The sequence below is a fragment of the Gopherus flavomarginatus genome, chromosome 9, assembly GCF_025201925.1.
Source record: "Gopherus flavomarginatus isolate rGopFla2 chromosome 9, rGopFla2.mat.asm, whole genome shotgun sequence".
Classification (NCBI taxonomy): domain Eukaryota; kingdom Metazoa; phylum Chordata; order Testudines; family Testudinidae; genus Gopherus; species Gopherus flavomarginatus.
This window is the reverse complement of record NC_066625.1, coordinates 30,384,944-30,404,401: the sequence shown is the minus strand read 5'-3', so window position 1 is coordinate 30,404,401 and position 19,458 is coordinate 30,384,944. Positions and strand designations below refer to the sequence as shown.

Below are 19,458 nucleotides of genomic sequence, written 5' to 3'. Positions count from 1 at the left end.
TCTAAATACTTAGACAGAGAGAGAGAAAGACAACCTGTTAATACTCTGTAACACAGTCAAGGATTCATAGAGAGGACAGCCTAGACGCACACTTGTTCCTTCGGTTGGAGCAGTGTCAAGGGCCAGAAAAGACATAGTAACATTGGGAGTATCTGAAGGAATTGCGTTAAGGCCCCATTGTCTAAATGCAACTTTAAGGGCGCCCTCGTAACACAGCAGCTAATTCCCCAGGAGTTGGTGACAGGCAGTGCCATCCACCAAAAGAACATTTGGTTTCAGTCCCAGTCTCCCTGTGTGTCTCAATCCACACCCACCTGCAAGCCAATTAGTAGCAGAAGGGTAGCCCAGTGCAATACCATCTTCCTGGGCAGAATGTCCTGTGCAGAGCTTCTAGATGAGTGATGGCCTGTGAGAAGAATCCGGACTTCCTAGACCCAGTGACAGCCACCAGAAAGGTTTTAGGTCCATGACTGACAGGAAAAATTAAATGTCTCATATGGGGAAGGCAGTGTTGAAAGCTCTTGGGTTTTTTATTTTTAAAGCCCTGTCTCCTGGAGTCATGATATTACATGAGGCCCACAGAGCAGAAGGCAGGGAAAAAAGGAAATAATATAGATCACATAATATCTCATGATTTTAAAGCCAAATCTTATGATTTTTTTAAGGATTTGATTGACATTTTTTGAACAATTGGGGTTAGCACTGCTGGGAAAATAAGATGCCTCCAAACTCTCGTTTTATGTGCTACCTACAAAAGCCTTGACAAGGGTTAGGCTTCTGGTGTGCACAGCCCACTGCCTATCATGCTGATCCATATTGTCTCATAATTCACTTGTACTCCCTTGTCTGACTGTATCCGTTGTCTTTTGTTTTATACTTGGATTGTAAGCCCCTTTTGGGGGCACAGCCCATCTTTTTGGTTCTGTGTTTGTACAGCACCTAGCACAACAGGATTATGGTTCATGTTGCCAATTTTTAAGAAGGGCTACAAAGGTGATCCTGGCAATTACAGGCTGGTAAGCCTGACTTCAGTACTGGGCAAACTGGTTGATACTATAGTAAAGAACAAAATGGTCAGACACACAGATGAACATAATTTGTTGGGGAAGAGTCTACATGGTTTTTGTAAAGGGAAATCAAGCCTCACCAATCTACTAGAATTCTTTGAGGGGGTCAACAAGCATGTGGACAAGAGGGATCCAGTGGTTACAGTAGTGTACTTAGATTTTCAGAAAGCCTTTAACAAGGTCCCTCACCATTGTCACCAAAAGTTTTTAAGCAAAGTAAGCTGCCATGGGATAAGAGGGAAGGTCCTCTCATGGACTGGTAACTAGTTAAAAGATAAGAAACAAAGAGTAGAAATAAATGGTCAGTTTTCAGAATGGATAGGGGTAAATAGTGGTGTTCCCCAGGGGACTGTACTGGGCTCAGTCCTATTCAATATGTTCATAAATGATGTAGAAAAAGGGGTAAACAGTGAGGTGGCAAAATTTGCAGATGATACAAAAGTACTCAAGATAGTTAAGTCCCAGGCAGACTGTGAAGAGCTACAAACTTGAGTGACTGGGTAACAAAATGGCAGATGAAATTCAATGTTGATAAATGCAAAGTAATGCACATTGGAAAACATAATCCCAACTATACATATAAAATTATGGGGTCTAAATTAGCTGTTACCACTCAAGAAAGAGATCTTGGAGTCATTGTGGATAGTTCTCTGAAAACATCCACTCAATGTGCAGCGACAGTCAAAAAAGCTAACAGAATGTTGGGAATTATTAAGAAAGGGATAGATAATAAGACAGAAAATATCATATTGCCTCTATATAAATCCATGTGCAGATGTGGTCACCCCATCTCAAAAAAGATATATTGGAATTGGAAAAGGTTCAGAAAATGGCAACAAAAATGATTAGGGGTATGGAACAGCTTCTGTATGAGGAGTGATTAATTAGACTGTGACTTTTCAGCTTGGAAAAGAGATGACTAAGAGGGGATTTGATAAGAGGTCTATAAAATTATGATTGGTATGAAGAAAGTAAATAAGGAAGTGTTATTTACCCCTTCTCATGATACAAGAACCAGGAGTCACCAAATGAAATTAATAGGCAGCAGGTTTAAAACAAACAAAAGGAAGTATTTTTTCACACAATGCACAGTCAACCTGTGGAACTTCTTGCCAGAGGATGTTGTGAGGGCCAAGACTATAACAGGGTTAAAAAAAGAACTAGATAAGTTCATGGAGGATAGGTCCATCAATGGCTATTAGCCAGGATAGGCAGGGGTGGTTTGTCAGAGGCTGGGAATGGGTGACAGGGGATGGATCACCAGATAATTATGTGTTTTGTTAATTTCTCTGGGGCACCTGGCATTGGCTACTGTTGGTAGACAGGATACTGGGCTAGATGGACCTTTGGTCTGACCCAGTATGGCCACTCTTATGTTCTTATGACTAGGGCTCTTGTTGCCACAATAATACAAATAATATAAAAAATAATAATAATGCCAACCAGCCTTAAACAAGAGATGGCTAGGCATTTGTTCAAGAAGCCATCACTTGACATTAATGTCCTCGCCAATTACTGCACCATCTCAAGGCTTTCCTTTTGGAGGAAGGCTATCCAGGCTGTGCTTGGGCAGATCTGGATTCTTCCAGTCAGATCCTTACCAATCTGGTTTCAGGTCTATTTATAATATGGAAATCGTTGTGCAGGTAAAAGATATGTTAATGGCTGCTTCTTGACCAGCGAGGCTGGATTAGCCAGACAAACTCCACATGGAAAAAAAGGAAGGTTTGTTAGTTGTCAAAAAAAAAATCTCTGCTTTGCTCAAGGGCTCTCCCATGCCACTGATGCATATACAGACAGCTGAAAAACAGTAAACATCAGCTTAAATACACATATATAAGCTAACAGAATGAAGGTGTGCTGCCAACATTTCAACCCCTCTGGGCCATTACCAACTGTCTATTACCAATACACACTCTCATTCTGTTAGCCCATCTATCCATATATAAATAACCCAGCAGGGTCAAACTTAACCTGTGACGATGGCAAAATGCATTTTTAATTAGGGTTTGACTGCAATCCCTACAAAAAACAAACATAAAATCACCTTTCTGTTTTTCTTTATTCACTGTTTCAATGATTCTTTGTGACTTGCTTTTCTCCTTAAGCCCCCCACCTCTCCACACCTCTATGATCCTCCCTGATGACAGTTGGAACAGAGCCTCCCTCTCTGTCTGTTGTGTCTTCTTTTCCTGCACACTCTTCTCACTTTGTTTACCCCACCTACTCTGTATCCCTCTCCTAGGTCTTGTGGTCCCACCTTTCCCCTCTTCTTTGCATCTCCTTCCCCTAGATTCTTCTCTCTCTCCATTTGGCTTCCTTTCTCTTTTTGTTTCTCCACTGATCTGTTTTTCTTGTCTTTCCTTCCCCTTTTACTCTCCCACTCCCCTCTGTTCTCACCTGTCTCTCTCCCCACTGTTATGCGGGTTTCACAGCAAAGCTTACTGCTCTCTGCAGCTGCATAGCTCTTGTGAGATCAAATAGGTGGAATCTTCTGCAGTGGAATAAAGTCTCAGAAATGTGGTCTCCTCATCAGAGCCAACAACAACAACAACAAAAAAAGAGTTGTGTGAATTAAACTAGCAGAAAGGTATTGAACCTGAGTTGCAAGGTGTGAATCTGGTTCTGAATTTCTCCATAATTCAGGTTTGTCTGGACCTGGGATTTTGGTATGACCCATTTGAGAGATGGCTCTGGATTTGGGATCCTTTTGCAAAGTTTCCCAAAGTTTGTTTAGCTCCTGTTTTGGTTTGGAATCATCTCTAATTTTCATTAGATTCCCTCTGTAGACTTCTAGCTGGGATAGTTTTACAGTTTGGGACCCCCTTATGGACCACTAATGAGACACCATAGTACTTTTCCACTAATGTGATCAACCAGTGGTTCTGCCATTAAACATCAGATCCTAGCCCCCTGCAGAAGATAGCTGGCACACATCCACAGGCATACAGCGAACACATAGTCAGATTAGTCAACCAGATTAGCCACCTATCTGAAAATCCCTCCAACATACTTACAGCCTGGGGTATGGCATAAAATCAGCATAGATAGCTCTACAACTTCTTCTCCTAGCCTCTGTCCTCCCTAACCCCTGGGCAAGCGGGTATTTGGGGAAAAGATCATGGTCAGAACACTGCTGAGCTCTGATTCCCAACCACCAGCATGGTCGTGGGGAGGCATTGCAGCTGGGTACAATATAGAGCAGTAATAATGGCTGCTTCAATTTGCCCTAGCCCTAGAATCTAGGAAGCATACAGGTTATGGTCATCTACCTTTGCCTCATCCCTGTGGGTCCTGCCAGAGAAGTATAACATCCAGTATCATCAAGTGGATGAAATATTCTCTCTTCTGCACATTTTACCCTATTTTCCCCCAAACATGACAAAAACAACCTGTAACACCTTTTAAAAATGACAATCTGTGATTCCATAAGGATATCTGCTCAATACAAAGGGCAGCTGGAGCACTGCTGCTTTCTTTAATATGAGAAATTAATCATTCCAAAATAATTTAAATGGGTATAAATGTATAAATTTGAGAGCCCTTTAACTGTGTTATCAGGAACCAAGGCTTGTTAATAAAAACAGTAATTTTAAAGGAGAGCGTTTCATATCAGTTTAGTATGAGATTTATAAAGGCAATTGAGTTACAGTACCTTGCAAAACATGAAATCCAAACACTGCATCTAGATTGATGTCCCTGTATTTATTTGCCAGGAAGAAAGTTGCCTTCTCTAGAGCAGAAATGATAATGCTCCTCATATCAGCCTCACTTTTTGACAGATCAGACTTAAAGAGAAAGATCAGCAGCAAAAACACAGGGAACGACATTTCTGCTTTGCTAGTTTGCTTGGAGAAGACTTCTGCAAAACTCGTAGTTCCACTCCTCTGGCATGGTTCCTAAATACATTAGCTTAAACTATAATTTAAGAGAGAACATCCTATTCCTAGAAGCAGCGATTCTTGCCATTAGGACATAGTGTTGTACACATATTTTGATGCAGGTGAGATTAAATATGAAAGCTCACTTTCCTGCACACAACAGATCTTTTTCTGCTCTGGTACTCACTCTGTAAACTTAACCCTGCAAATATTAAAATGTGTACATGCTGCATACATAAGATAAACTTCAGATTCGTTAATACTAACTTAGGTTAATTCATATATTTTCAAGCTTTGGTACTACAGACTCTTAGTTTTCCAAACAAGGCATCAATTGGAGCTAATGGTACAGTACTTGGCACTTTGCAGGATCGAGCTCCAGATAGGGTGGTTAGTTTCAGCCCTGTGCACGTGAGACTCCTCCTGTTTGCGCTTCTAATCACACTTACCGACTGATGTCCAACTACATGTCCAATTTTCTCCTTGAATTCTAGCGATACGGAACCAGCCAGTCTCTTAGAACAAATATTGGGTTACCCAATAGGATAGAACACCCTACAGACAGTCAACATTATTTTCCATCCTGTTTGTATCAATTGCTATGAATGTTTCTCCACCTGCTTAGCTGAAATAGATCCATATTAAAGATGATCCCCCTGTAGCCGTATCTCTAAACTGTATACATCTGAGTGCTTCACCCTACCTTAAGAACCTTCAGACCTCTGATCTGTTTATTAGCTCCACTATTGACCTTCTCCAGAATTTGTGCAACCCTGTAAACTGTTGACAATAACTCTTGATGAAAATCACACTTGGGAAAGACTTTTTTGTTCTTGGCCTGGTCCATCAGGTCACGGTGCACTCTCATCATTTTAAACTTGCACATTGTATACTTTTGCCATTTCATTTTTCAGTGTCTCACACCTTTTTGTTGGTGTCACTAAGCATAACCCTACGTAACTCAGGAGGGTGGAAGGCCACAAAAGTATGGAGCCTTCCTGGTTTTAGGCCTCAGCAGACAAAAGTCCCTCCATGTTTAAACTTTAATCGACCTAAAAGGCCAGGTGTAACAGCCATTATCAGTTGCAACAGTTCTAACTGGTCTAAAGCAGAAATAATGAGGCCTGTGCACCTTTAGCAAAAGGACAAGATAACTTGCAGAAGAAAAACTTACTAACGAGCTGCCGCGGCCAAGATTACTTAATGCACCTGCGCTTACGTAATTGCTACAGGGGGAGGAAGGAGAAGGAGGGAGGGGAAACGGGGGATTGCTAGTCAGTGAGAAAAGTTCTCATGGATATAAAAAAACAGACTGCTTGTTTTAGGTGTGCTTGATCTGAGTCAATCTCCCTGCACCGCTTTGAGATCTCAGATAAACTTGGTTTGCTTCTCCACCCTGGTGTGTTTATTGGCGCGGCACACCAGGCGACGGACCCCCCCGCTGTTGCTTGGCCTCAGGCAGTTATCTGCCGGCAACATTTTGAAATCTGAAATAACTTAAATTAATGCTCTGAAAAGGACTGGATATTTTTAGCCTATTACTGCTCCTTGAGAGTTTTAAATATATTGACATTCATGTAATGAAAAGGCCTTTCTTTAATAAAATTCTTGCTGTCTGTATTGTATTTACACCAAAAGACACTCCAAGGAAATATCTAGTCTTTACATCAATTTTCAGAACTATCTCCTGGTTTTATATATTTTGCTTAATTTTAAGGAGAAAAGAGGCTATTTTAATGAAGCAATTCAACCCCCCCCCCAATGCTCCAGTTACAATGAGCTCCGCTGGTTCTGGCTACGTGTACATGACACTGAGGAAAGCAGACAAGGGAACAGCTTTGTTACATCGTTACTATTATGCCGATTATCCCGCAGTCCCGGGGCGGGGAAGCCCAAGTCCCGCCCCAAGGGGCTCCCCACAATCCGAGCCCGGCGCTGCTCCAGGCTGCCTTGATCCCGCTTACAACTAGCTCCTCCCCCTCCCCCTGCGTGTCCCGCCACGGGCGCTACAGGCGTCTCCGCCCCCTGGGTTCGGGCTCGGGCCGGCTCCGAGCAGGCAGCCTCGCTCTGATGCCAAGATGGCGGCCGTTGTGAGTAGGCTCTAAGTACCCTGCGCGCCTCCCCTCCCCCCCACACGTCAGCGTCACAACATGGCGGCCCCCGCGATGCTGCTGCCGCTGGTGGCGGCGGGGCTGGCGCTGTGCGCGGCGCTCCTGTGGTTGCGCGGGCGGGCGGCCCGGCCCGAGCTGGTTCGAGGGCGGGTGTGCGTGGTGGTGCTGGGCGACCTGGGCCGCAGCCCCCGCATGCAGTACCACGCGCTGGCTCTGGCCCGGCACGGACACGGCGTCACCCTGCTGGGCTTCCTCAGTGAGTGAGACCGGCCCGGTCCGGCCCAGCTCCCTCTCCCTGTGGGGACCGGGCCCTGGCCCTGCCCCGGAGTCATCTTGCCGGGCTTCCTGTACCGGTCTGGGCCTGCCTCCCCGCCCCCTTCGGACCAGGTCTTGTCCTACGCCCGGGCACGGCGTCACCCTTCTGGGCTTCCTCGGTGGTCCACCCCCCCGCCCCAACTTGTCCCCCCTACTCCAGGCATCAGTGAGACCCGATCCACTCCGCGCACACACCTCTCCTGGCCCTGCCACTCACCCAGGCATGGCTGTGGTGTCATTCTTCTGGGTTTCCTCAGTGAAACACCCAGGGACACCTTCAGTCCTAGGAGCCATATTGAACCATGCCTGGGGTTTGGAGCCCACCTTAAGCTGGGTTCAGTGGGGGCCAGGGTAGATGGCTGCATGTTTAATATCAAGCCACCTAACAGCAGCCACCTGTCTGCAATTAGCCTTGCTCCATACTAAGATTCATGCCCTTGCCCCAACCGGGGGCAGCCTACCAGGGTGGCAGTTGCCAGCCTTATACTCCAAACCTAAGCACTTTTTAGATGCTCACAGGGATATCTCTCAGCATGCTGCGTTGCTGTGACCCAAGCATCCAGATGTTCCTCGGGTGGGGTGATTATTGGTCCCAGTATGAGTACTGATTGCAGCTTCCTTCACTCAGACCAAAGTGCCACCAGCTATATATGCTCATCTTAGGGTATGGCTACACTTGAAATTTCAAAGCGCTGGGAGCGCCAGCACTGGGAGAGAGGTCTCTCAGCGCTGCACGTAAACCACATCCCTTACGGGTGTAGCTTGCAGTGCTGATTACACTGAGGCTTTACAGCGCTGTACCTTGCAGCGCTCGGGGGGTTTCACACCCCTGAGCGTGAACGTTGCAGAGCTGTAAAGTGCCAGTGTAGCCATGGCCTTAGTATTCTAGATGTTCTCCACTTAGAACTGGATCAATAACTTTAGGAATGTTTCATATTAAAATGGTGGTTTTTTTCCTAAATTCACCTTTACTTTACAACTTTAATATGTCCAGTTATGGTAACAGTCTTGTATGTGTGTTCAATAAACATCTGGCTGTAGAACAGTTTCTTTTTCTTCCAGGCACAAAGCCGCATAGTGACATTTTGTGCAATGAAAAGATACACATTGTATCTATTTCGGAACTTAAAGTATTGCAAGGTAAGTTCAGTGAGTTAGGTGATTTTTAGTTGTACACATGTATCAATATTTCATATTCTGTTTCTGTTCTGAAGGTACTTATCATTATTGTTCAGTTGGAGAACAAATTCTTAGGGTCTGAGTTTAACTTCCAGAGTACAGTGGGTATCATTGCTTCTTTTAAAGAGGGAGGGAAAATTTGCATTTCATACAAGAATTTTTTTTTTAAATGTGTTGTCATTCTTTGTACCAGAGATTTGAATCTAGCTCAAAATTAGCATATTCGTTTATCTTACATGGAAGCTACAGACATTGTTATGTTTAACAATCTGAGCACTCACATGAAAACTTGGACAATGCCTTTAAAGTAAATTGGACTACTTCTGAGCAAGTGGTTGGAATTACATGTTTATGCTGTGTGTATCTACTTATATGCACTATGAATTTCTCTTTTTTCTAAAACAAAAGCCATGAAGTAATGTGTTAATTTTTAAAGGATGCCATCACTTACAAAAAAAAAAGTTCCTTCTATATATTGTTTCTAAATGAATTTCATATTTAGGGTGTGGTGTGTGAAATTTTGACAAAGAATTCTGTCATTTTACAGTTGGTCCTAAGATTTTCCAGTATATTACGAAAGTTATTGCACAGGCAATACAACTGTTCTATACAATGCTGAAGGTAGATCGTCCATCTTATATTCTTCTTCAGGTATATATGTAGATATGTGGTTATGTGTTTATTGTATCACACTGCAGTACATTTTTCCAGCAACATCAAAAAACATAGTGACTGTTCATTTTGGTGATAAAACTGCTAGTGAGTGCAGAATGAATAGTGGAAACAAATTTGTGCAAATGTGAATTTTGATTCATATATTTGCAACCTTTGTGTTCACTTTTTTCGTTAATTTTTGAGCATTCAGACTTTATTGGTACAAACACTAGCGAACTGAATTTAGCACAGATGCTTGAGTCTTTACAAAAAGCAGTTTTCAATTGCATATTTGAAGGTAGAATTTGAAATCCATTCTAATGCACTCAGCACAATTGTGACTTAAGCAGTCAAATATAGAATCAAAATTATCTGTGTTAAATAATCTAATGAGAACAGAACAATACCACAATTGGTCTCCCAGTGTAAATTGCAAATTCTGTGTTTTCTTGTAAAAATCACAATTCATACCACGTTGATTAATAGAAATGTAGAGTTATTCCAGTCAAGTATTTACTTACACACATTTAAAGTAAATGAATTTTTAACCCTCATTATATTGTTAAGGCCTCAGTCCAGCAAACATTTAGATAAATACTTAACTTTACTCATGTGAATAGCCCTGTTGAAGTCAGTTTTCTAAGTGGAATTACTGTTGGCTGCAGATGCCAAATTGAGAGCATGGAGGGGTGAAAGCTTTTATCTACAGAACAAATACAATATGAGTGAACAGCAGTATGAACTTCACAGTGCTCCTCTTCCCCCAACAATGTGCCTTGAACTTCACTTGGAGGTACCATCTCTAGGAGTGAGAAAATAGCTCTGTTTCCGTAGCAATGATTCTGGGTGTCTCTGCTGCTATTTAGAGCTAGTTTTGATGGTAGTTGTTAGGATTAGATGTATGACCACTAGAGACTGAGATTAACCAGCTCTTTTCACATACCTTACTGAGTAGTTGCCTGATTCGTGTGACCAAAAGTCATAACTCAGGAGCCGTATTTGAACCAGAGACCTAGAGATTGTTAAAAGCAGTGTCAGTCCAATCCTTTTCTTTTCTGTCAGCTAATAAGCAGTTTGTCGTTTTGTCATAATTAGCTGCTGTTTTTTTGTTTTATTTATTAAACAGAATCCTCCAGGCCTGCCTAGTATAGCTGTTACCTGGATGGTTTGCCTTGTACGAAGAAGCAAACTGATCATTGATTGGCACAACTATGGTTATACTATAATGAGTCTGATCCATGGAAAAAATCACCCTATAGTACAAATTGCAGAGTGGTTTGTATAGAAGTCTTTATTTTTCTCTTACAAATTGTATAGTGTTTACTGTATACAAAAAGGTAGAAGGTAGTCATTAGGAGCCCATTGACAGATGTTTCCTTAAAGAGGCACTTGATTTTTAGGTTCAAAATTGACATACTTTCCTTTTGGAGGTGTCCTATAGAATTAAATAGGAAATGCCTTTTCTATGGGTTTTTTGGACCTTGCTACAGAACTTAATAGAAAATTCTGCCCTTGTTATACCATTCTGTAAAATGGTTCCAGAAAGCTATAGAAAATGATATTGTTCTCTGTTAAATTTTAGAGCAATTCCTATTCCTGTTATTTCTTTTGTATTCTATAGGACTTTTCACAAAGAGTTAAAATGGTTATATCTTTTTGAGGAATGTCCTTCAGAAACAGCTAAATATTGTGTGGGTGTGCCTGTGTGTTTGTACATATATACCAGTGTTTGTATGTGAAGTGTACATGCAGAGTTGTAAAAAACCTGGTGACTTAGGCCTGGTCTGTACCAGAAAATTAGGTTGATTTAACAGTCAGTCTCGGGTGTGAAAAATCTGTGCCCTTGGGTGATGTAGATAAGCTGACCTAGGTGCCTGTGTAGATAGCACTAGGTTGATGGAAGAATTCCTAGCTATCACCTCTCTTGGAAGTGAATCCTTTCCATCAGCATAGATAGTGTCTACACCAGGGTTTCTAAAACCTGCCCTGTCCACCTGCCCTGCCCTGCTCCCATTGGCCCAGAGCAACGATCCACGGCCAGTGGGAGCCATGATAGTCTGGACCTGCAGACAGGGCAGGTAAACACACCGGCCTGGCCTGCCAGGGACTTTCCCTACACAAGCGGCGACCCCTGTTTGAGAAACCATGATCTACACTGAAACACTACTTCAGTGTACTGCGCTGCTGTAATATTTTAAGTGTAGACAGACCTTAAGAGGCCTAATTATTTCTGAACTTGAGTGTCATCCATTGGACTTAATGAGCTGCAACCATGCTTCTGAGGTGCATGAGCTGAACATACATAGTAGTAATCTGGGTCTCTTTAGATGGGTTGGAGTCATACCATGATGGTGTATGTGGCTGTATTAATTCCTTATAGGTTCCATATCTCAAATGTAAATATATTCTGTGTCTTGCCTTGTTTGTTATGACTAGGTTATGCTAAACACTTTATATTATAGTTGCTTTCTGATTTGCTTGTTGGTTCTGTATTGCTGATTTGCCCAGTAACCCCTCTCTAAGGTTATGATAGTAGGTCTCTTTTGTTGAATTTAGTTCAGGCCTTTGGTTTCTCTGAGCCTCCAAGTGGGTAGCATGTACTATAATGTATCTTGAATGTTGGCTCTATATACAGGGCTCTTTAAGGGAGCAATATCAACATAGACATAATTTATCTGTTAGGAGGCAAGTGAGAAATGAATACTGCGAGATACAGCTCCTGATAATTTTAGGCAAAATTGTTTAATTATTATTAGTGTTCATTCCAAAGAATAGGTATTGGTGAGAAGCTGGTATTCAGTGTCACAATCTTATATTAGTTAGGAATGACATTTGGTTTATAACTGAAGTTTAATTTCTGTCAGGTATGAAAAGCTTTTTGGACGTCTATCTGACTACAACTTTTGTGTGACTAATGCAATGAAAGAAGATCTACAAATGAATTGTAACATCAAGTGAGTCAAAGGCCTTACACAAATGATTGTATACAGATTTTCACTTAGGTGAGGATATATAGCTAGCTAGTCCTAATGATTCTGGATTCATAGAAGTCTTACTGTATGATCAGGGATCCAAGAAGCTTCTTTCTGACTCAGAACTAATACTTGGAAAAGCATATTCATCATGAAAATATTATTTGTCCATCCCAGTGCTTCTGGTACTAGGCTACCAAGAAATATAGGGTTGGTGGACGTACGTGTCACCAAACTTTTCTTACCCTTTTGTTGTTTACTTTGTAAAACCTCCCAGTAGTTCCACAAAACTTAAATAAAAGTGAATATTTATCCCTCCCCTATAATTGCCTCTCAAAGAAAGTCTGAGAGGCCATTTGAATTAAATGTTAGTGACAGCTTGAGATGGGGTGGGGCAGTAGCTGGGGCTTTGGCCCCAGCTACATAGGCACAGAAGCAAGCATGAGGTGATTGAGTTTTTTGGTAGTGGTGGTAGTAAAGGATGAATCTTGTATTGAAATTTGAGCATTGGAGGAAATTGGAATTCCCATCTTCAGCAAGCCTTAATATCAATACATTGTGGAGTCATTGTTTTAGATGCAGGCCCAGGGAGACATTACTGCATCAATTTAGCATTATTTTACATTTTGAAATTTTTTCTTTTGTGATCATAAGGGCTGAGGAATTTTACAAAATTAAAGCTTAGATTCTTGGTCACAGTTATAAGGCTAGTTAAAAAGACAATTATACTGCAGTTTATAAGGCTATATTATGTGTGTCATGTATGCATTATGGATGAGTCCCTATTTGTAGGATTTGCTCCACTATGCCAAGCCTAGTTCTGCCTTATGCCATGTGAATAAGCAGTAGTCTTGCCAAATCTGTAATATTTTTAATTGGTGTAGTTTAGTCTTCTAGATCGTATGGCTTCGTACGAAAGCAACTCTTATTTTTAATGCAGAGGAGGGCAGCCTGGGGAGGTTTCAGCACTTGGACGTTCTGTCCCGAGGAGTGCCTTTGCATCTGAATCAAGAGCAAAGTTGGCTTGCTGAGGCCTCATGATGGTCACACCCTGCCCAAAATGAGAGAGGCTAAAATCTGTGTTGTGCAAACTAGGATTGACTTTCCATCTCCCGGTCACTTGCCAGGGCAGCCCATGATGTCACAAAATACAGAACATCCTCCTACTGTAAATACTTTTGGAATGTGACACTCCTTGAGATTTCTTAAATTATATATAGTACCTCCTGCTTAGAAAAAATTTTTGTATGATGAAGAAGCGAGGGTTTGTCTCTGCTACAGCATGTGTGAGAGCTCCCTAGGTAAGCACATGGTACTCCTGGGGGGATTCTGTGCTGGGGGCAGAATTCATATGGCCCGCATTTTTCTGTGCTCCCCAAGCAGAGAAAAACACACAAAAAAATCTGCCGGGGGACACGTGCCTCTTTCCCAGCAGCTCAGGCAGCACGTCTGTTCAGCCTCAGAGACTGGGACGGGGGCTAGGCGTGCCTGCCTGTCTGTGTGATCATTATGGGGGCGAGGGGCGGGCGTACGAGTGTGCCAGTGAGAGAGAGAGAGAGACTCTGTCCCTCTTTGTGACTGCTGCTCCCTGGCATGTAAGGGTTGGGCTTTTTATTATGCATGAGGCAGGCTAGAGCAGCTTTTTTCAAATGCGGCCACCATGGTCTTGTTGCGGTCACAGCCTCCTGGGTTGTGATTGGGTGGGGGGAGGAGCTGCTGGCAAAGCAGTGGCTCCTCTCCTGGGGCTGCCTGCAGGGGTTGGTCCCTACTCCCTTCTGAAGCCACAAACTGTAGGAGCAGGCAACCCAGAGGTGGTGTGGCTTGGTCTTCAGGCTTCTGCCCTGGGGTGGTGGGCTCCAGGCTCTGGCCATGCGGTGGTGGGTTCTGTCCCCCAACCACAGGGTTTTGGGTGCCATCCCTGGATTCACCCCCATGCCATCACCTCGATCACTGCTGCTGCTGGCCCACCTGCCTCCTTATTCACCTCCTCATCCAGGGCTTAATTTGTCCCCGAGCATGCCAGGGGTGAGTAACTCTGCGGTGAAAAGTGATATTAAACAAATATACAAATATCACTTTTCACATAGCAGATGTACTAACTGGCAATCTCAAAACAAATCAGAACATGCAAAGTACTTTATTTTTGTTTCTATTCTGTTTAGGTTCAACAAAGAATAGAGACAAGTTTACATTATTGTTGTTGAGTCTGCAATAAACCCCTACATAAAGAAATTACAATGATATGGACACTTATATGTGTGCATATTTATTTGTTTTTCCTAAAGTTAATTAAGTATTTTAGGAAAAATTCTTAGAGCAGCCACCAGCAAGAGTTGGTTGAGAGAAGCCCTGGGCTAGAGGCACAAATAAAGCAGCCTGTCTGAGTTAATTTATCTCATTCACTGAGGCACAAATGTAGTATCCTGACTGTGTAGAAAAGTTGTTCAATTAATCATCAACAGCAATTTTATCATATTCTCTGAGGCAGAACTGTAGTATAATGCCTATTGTTCCTATTGTTAGTTAACTGTTCCCATTCTCAGTCAGTTCTCCCAGGAGCTTTAAAACCTGTGAAAGTTTTAAGGCCCCTACATTGCCAAACTGATGTGAAAGGAGTCGTCTTACAAATGACAGTAAGGGCATCCTTAGCTAGGAAGGTCTATGTGCTTTCTCACTTTTTTCCTGTGCCAAAGTGGCACAATGGGGTTATTACAGCTCATGATTTATTTTACTCACCCATTTAAAAAAAAAAAAAAGCCTTTGAAGGCAAATAAAACATTTACCAAGTGGTCAATAAAATGTCAGTAGAATCAGAACTAAGCACTTCCCAAGGTACCCAGCCAAGTATAGGACAATGATTAGCAATACAGTATGACTTCCATGCGTGGAAGTCTGAGCAATTTAAAATGGCATTCTACTTTTTTGATGTTTGGTGTTCTGTAATGTAATTTAAATGAAAATCCAGGATTATGACTGGAATGCAGGGTATTAGTTACCAAGTGTTTGTAACTTAAATTTCATATGTTTAGGAAATGCTGAATAGTTATTGTGACTTTTTTTCTGTATTGTAGTTTAAATAAATTACCAAAACAATTGAAACTGATATGATTATATTGCATTATTTTGACAAAGAAAATATGCAGTTTTTGGCACAGAATCCCCCCAGGAGTAACATGGGACTTTTTAAAAAGTTCACCTTGAAAAGCATTAAAAAATTAAATAGATCTTTTTCCTTCTTGATAGAGCAAGGCCCCAATCCTGCAGATACAGGCATGTGTTTAACTTTATGCATAGTCACATTGACATAAAGATTATGCAGCTGCTTAACTGTTTACAGCTTTGAGGCACTGTTGTGCTCTTTTGTACATCCTTAGGGTGGCAGAAGTGCCCATCATTATAGCTATTCTGTTCCAAAAAGTTTTTAAAATATAAAGAGTTTTCAGAATCAGATCATTAATTGTTTTGTTTTATTGATGCTTTTAATTGCCTTATATATATTTTTATTTGATTAATGAATTTGTTTCACCGCAGAGCAATAACCCTCTATGACAAGCCAGCTTCTTTTTTTAAGGAAACACCATTAGAAATCCAGCATGAATTGTACATGAAACTTGCCAAAGACTATGCTCCATTTAAAAGAGGGTATGTATAAGTAATAGATGCAGTGACAGTCTTTATTAACTGAACTAAGATAGGCCAGCACACTTATTTTAGAAACTGAGTATATGCTTATTGCTTGTGATGCTTCTTCCCCGTTAACTGACTGCAACTCATCTTGTTGATATGATTCCACGTGCATGTGGAGTGGGAATGGGGTGTTCTTAGGGTGTCAAATACTAAATCATTTTATCCAAAAGTTACTACACCTTTATAGTCCAGAGAAACAAAAACTGATAGGCCAAATCTAAATAATTGTTTTTCTTAATGCAGATCCAGAGACGTGACCCCCTCCCACTATTTTAGTCACATGAGATTCTTAGCATGTCTACGAGACACCACAATTAAAAACAAGCAAGATACCCACAGTTTAGTTGTGAATATTAAAAAGAAAAAAAAAAAGGAAAACAACACAAGTCAGTCAGTCTGTACATCTCTCTGTGGAGACCTTTCGTCAGAGATTTACTCTGGAGGGTCGGCCCTCCCTCTTGGGGGCACTCTTCTCTACATAATTTGATACCGAAGTGTATTATTTTCCAAAATCAGTAGTGAGTCCTGTCTTAGTGTACATTAGTAACTAAAACAATTTATAGATGGGCAAGGAAATTTCATTTAAGGGTTGATGAATCCTGTTTGGTTTATTATGGATAACCTAAACGGTTTATAAATGGGCAGAGGTAAATTATCTTAACTGAGTCCTATGAAAAGAAAGAAAATATTAACTCATTTACTTAAAAGAAGCTATTCAACAGTTTCTCAAATAAGAAGGCAGTGTTTTGTATAAACCCATCAACTCACTGCAAGGACTGGTCTTGAGATAGGCAAACTAATGAATAGTAGCAATCTGAATGTAAAAATAAATCCCACTATTTCTCTCTCTTTGTCATGGTTATCTGTTTTCTCCTCCCTACGTGTATACAGTCTGAACAATCTGGTGTTAATACCTTAAGCTATAATAACCTTTAAATAGTACATTGAAATAATATAAGAAAAATTTAAATCTAATCCTTTGGCAGTGCTTTTGCAAACATTATCTCACCAGTGATGCTGAAGTCTTTGTGATGTCATCATGTTGCAGAAACAATACTAGACTGGAAGGTTACTTGATGTTGCATTATGGCTTCTTTGCCTTATTGCTGCTATTTGCTTGCTTGAAAGAGCTGAGATGAACAGACTGAGATGAATGTGCCAAATTGGTATCTCAGTTCAGAAAGATGTATACTCTTGTCCTTCCATAGTCCCACTGAAGGTAGAAGATGCACCTCTTTCAGGGGAGTGGCAGGATCCAAATATTAGCTGTTAGCACACTTTCATTGGCTCAGCACCTTCATGGGATGACATTGATAAAATCTTCAGCTTCTGAATATGCAGTCTGCTAATACATATGCAACAGCATTGTAAATCTTCAACTTCATTGTCCTCTTATTTTGTGTTTGTGTGGGAAATTTTCAGTGTCTCTCTAAAGGTGGGGTCTTAATTCTTTCTTTTTAGTTCATCTTCTGAGATCTCTCTAATTCTATCAGGGTTTACTAAGAGATGAATTTCTGTTTCAGATGAGTCCAAACATTCCTCCTTTCTACATAAGCCTTTTACATTTAAAAGTCTTTTTGAACATAAGTGATTTTTAGAGTATTTAGACTCGCATAGCTCTCAAAGCATTGTTTCTTCTTAACAATCCTTGGAGATGTGTTTCTTGTCTTTGATTTGTCAAGGAAGTTAACTCACTTCCCAATTAGTATAGATACAAGAAGCCACTGGAATATAAGGCATGTTACATTAGTAACCAGTTAGAACAATGTCATTTGATTCCATGTTGATACATAAAACATATCACTATTCACGTAACAGTGGCATCAGAAAGCTAGTACATTAGATGCTTGCAACTGGATACAAAATATTAGTGAAGAAACACAGCAAAAGGAGCTTATGCTATCTTTAGCCTCCAAGGAACAAAGGTCTTCACCTTTAGTGTAAACACAGGGTTAGAAGTAACTAAAACATTTCCTAACTGTACATGTTTTCCTTAGTAAAATGAATGAAGACCCTAGAGTGCCTGTAAAAGAAATAATTTTCAGTAAGAATATTTCTAGAATTCTTGCTGTGAGTTTAAAACTGAGGTTTTTCCTCAGAAGGAAAAGAGAGAAGTGGGAGTTAGAGAGGCTCTTGGCTTAGCTTTTGTGGCCTGGATAAAGCAGATGCTACATGTCTTCTTGAAATCCTAGACCGGGGTGGCGTGAGAAGGAGCCAGAATTTACCAATGTACATTGCCAAAGAGCTACAGTAATACTTCAACAGTCCCCCATCAGCTCCCCCCGCTCCCAGTGCCTCCCACCCACTGGCAACCCTGCTGATCAGCACCTCTTCCTCCCTTCCCACACCTCCCGATCAGCTATTTCATGGCTTGCAGGAGGCCATGTGTGTGTGTGAGAGCAAGGGGGAGAAGTGAGAGGCTCAGGGGAGGGCACAGGAAGGGGTGGAATGGGGGAAGGGATTGTGGCAGAGTCAGGTTGAGCAGTGAGCACCCCCTGGCACATTACAAAGTTGGCACCTATAGCTCCAGCCCCGGAATCGGTGCCTATACAAGGAGCCACATGTTAACTTCTGAAGAGCCGCACAAAGAATAGCTTCATAGGAGGTGAGAGGAGAGGGTGGGTGTTCTGCTCTTTGAGAAGACACTCCTTTTGGAAGTTTGTCTTTTTAACCAAGTGGTTCCCAAGATTGCAGTCTACAGTAGATTCACCCTTAATTTGCAATCGAAAATTCCTACCAAACACACTATGCAAGACAAAAATCACAACAACAAATATTCAGATCTTTCTAGCATCATACACACAAAAAATTATATAGAGTAAGTACTCAAGCAAAATGAAAATCGTCATGCTGTTCCAGCATCTGAAATTGCACCTGCAGGTGATAAGCACAGATTTATGGACAAGGAAGCAGTATTCTTGCTTGAAGCTTTTTGTACCTGTCCATTATTGTAAGAAAGCAAGGATTTCCCAGGCATTTCTTTAATTAGCCTGAATATTTAACTTACTAAAATATGCAACCAAAACCATAAGCATGAGAGCTATTCTCCAAGCACCAGGTGTACAAAGATAATTGGAAATATCTCCCCAAATTCAGCAAAGGCAGGTTTATAATGAGTTACAGGTTTATTTAATGTAAGTTATTATAATAAAACGATTTTGCATCAATTTGGAGTTTAATCCCTCTCATGCTATACTAATCCTTGTAGCAATACCGTCTTTCTTGGAGATGGTATGAAGATTCAGGGATTCCTGACCTGTATTCCTCTATCTCTGGGCAAAAATGGCTCTTCTGTTTCATAGATACTTTCAGTGAGTGAGATCTGTTCACGTAGGTTTCACTCATCTGGTGAATACACATGAGCCTCTTCGGTTTGAAGTATGGACTTTGATATAAGGCCCCTAAATAGATATGGGGAAGCTAGACTGAGGTTGATGCGAGTCCTGGTGTAAAAAGCTCACAGACAAAGCTACTGAAGCGTCCCTTGCTAGAAAATCAAAAGGAAGAAATTTGGAAATTGCCAAATTCCCAGTGAGCTAAATATCATGTACTGAGTACCTCATAAAGAGGGACCTCATTCATATAAATCTCA

At 41.3% G+C, this 19,458-nt stretch overlaps 2 protein-coding genes across 7 annotated transcripts in view; one reads left to right on the top strand and one right to left on the bottom strand.

The window, feature by feature from the left end:
• The window catches only part of C9H16orf89 (chromosome 9 C16orf89 homolog), a 19,151-nt gene extending 11,260 nt beyond the window's left edge, over positions 1-7,891 (bottom strand). Inside the window, exon 1 of the mRNA XM_050966474.1 lies at positions 7,592-7,891. Coding sequence (XP_050822431.1) covers positions 7,592-7,739 — 148 coding nt within the window. The 5' untranslated portion in view covers positions 7,740-7,891. The remainder of the gene's footprint in view (positions 1-7,591) is intronic.
• Positions 6,960-19,458, top strand: part of ALG1 (ALG1 chitobiosyldiphosphodolichol beta-mannosyltransferase) — a 27,815-nt gene continuing 15,316 nt past the window's right edge. The window contains exons 1-6 of one of the 6 annotated variants that reach the window (XM_050966461.1): positions 6,960-7,038; positions 8,437-8,514; positions 9,101-9,204; positions 10,334-10,482; positions 12,072-12,161; positions 15,711-15,821. In XM_050966461.1, coding sequence (XP_050822418.1) covers positions 9,166-9,204; positions 10,334-10,482; positions 12,072-12,161; positions 15,711-15,821 — 389 coding nt within the window. In that variant the 5' untranslated portion in view covers positions 6,960-7,038; positions 8,437-8,514; positions 9,101-9,165. Of the gene's footprint in view, positions 7,039-7,098; positions 7,316-8,436; positions 8,515-9,100; positions 9,205-10,333; positions 10,483-12,071; positions 12,210-15,710; positions 15,822-19,458 lie in introns of those variants that run through there. The other 5 variants (XM_050966457.1, XM_050966458.1, XM_050966459.1 and 2 more) reach the window with 5 other exon arrangements.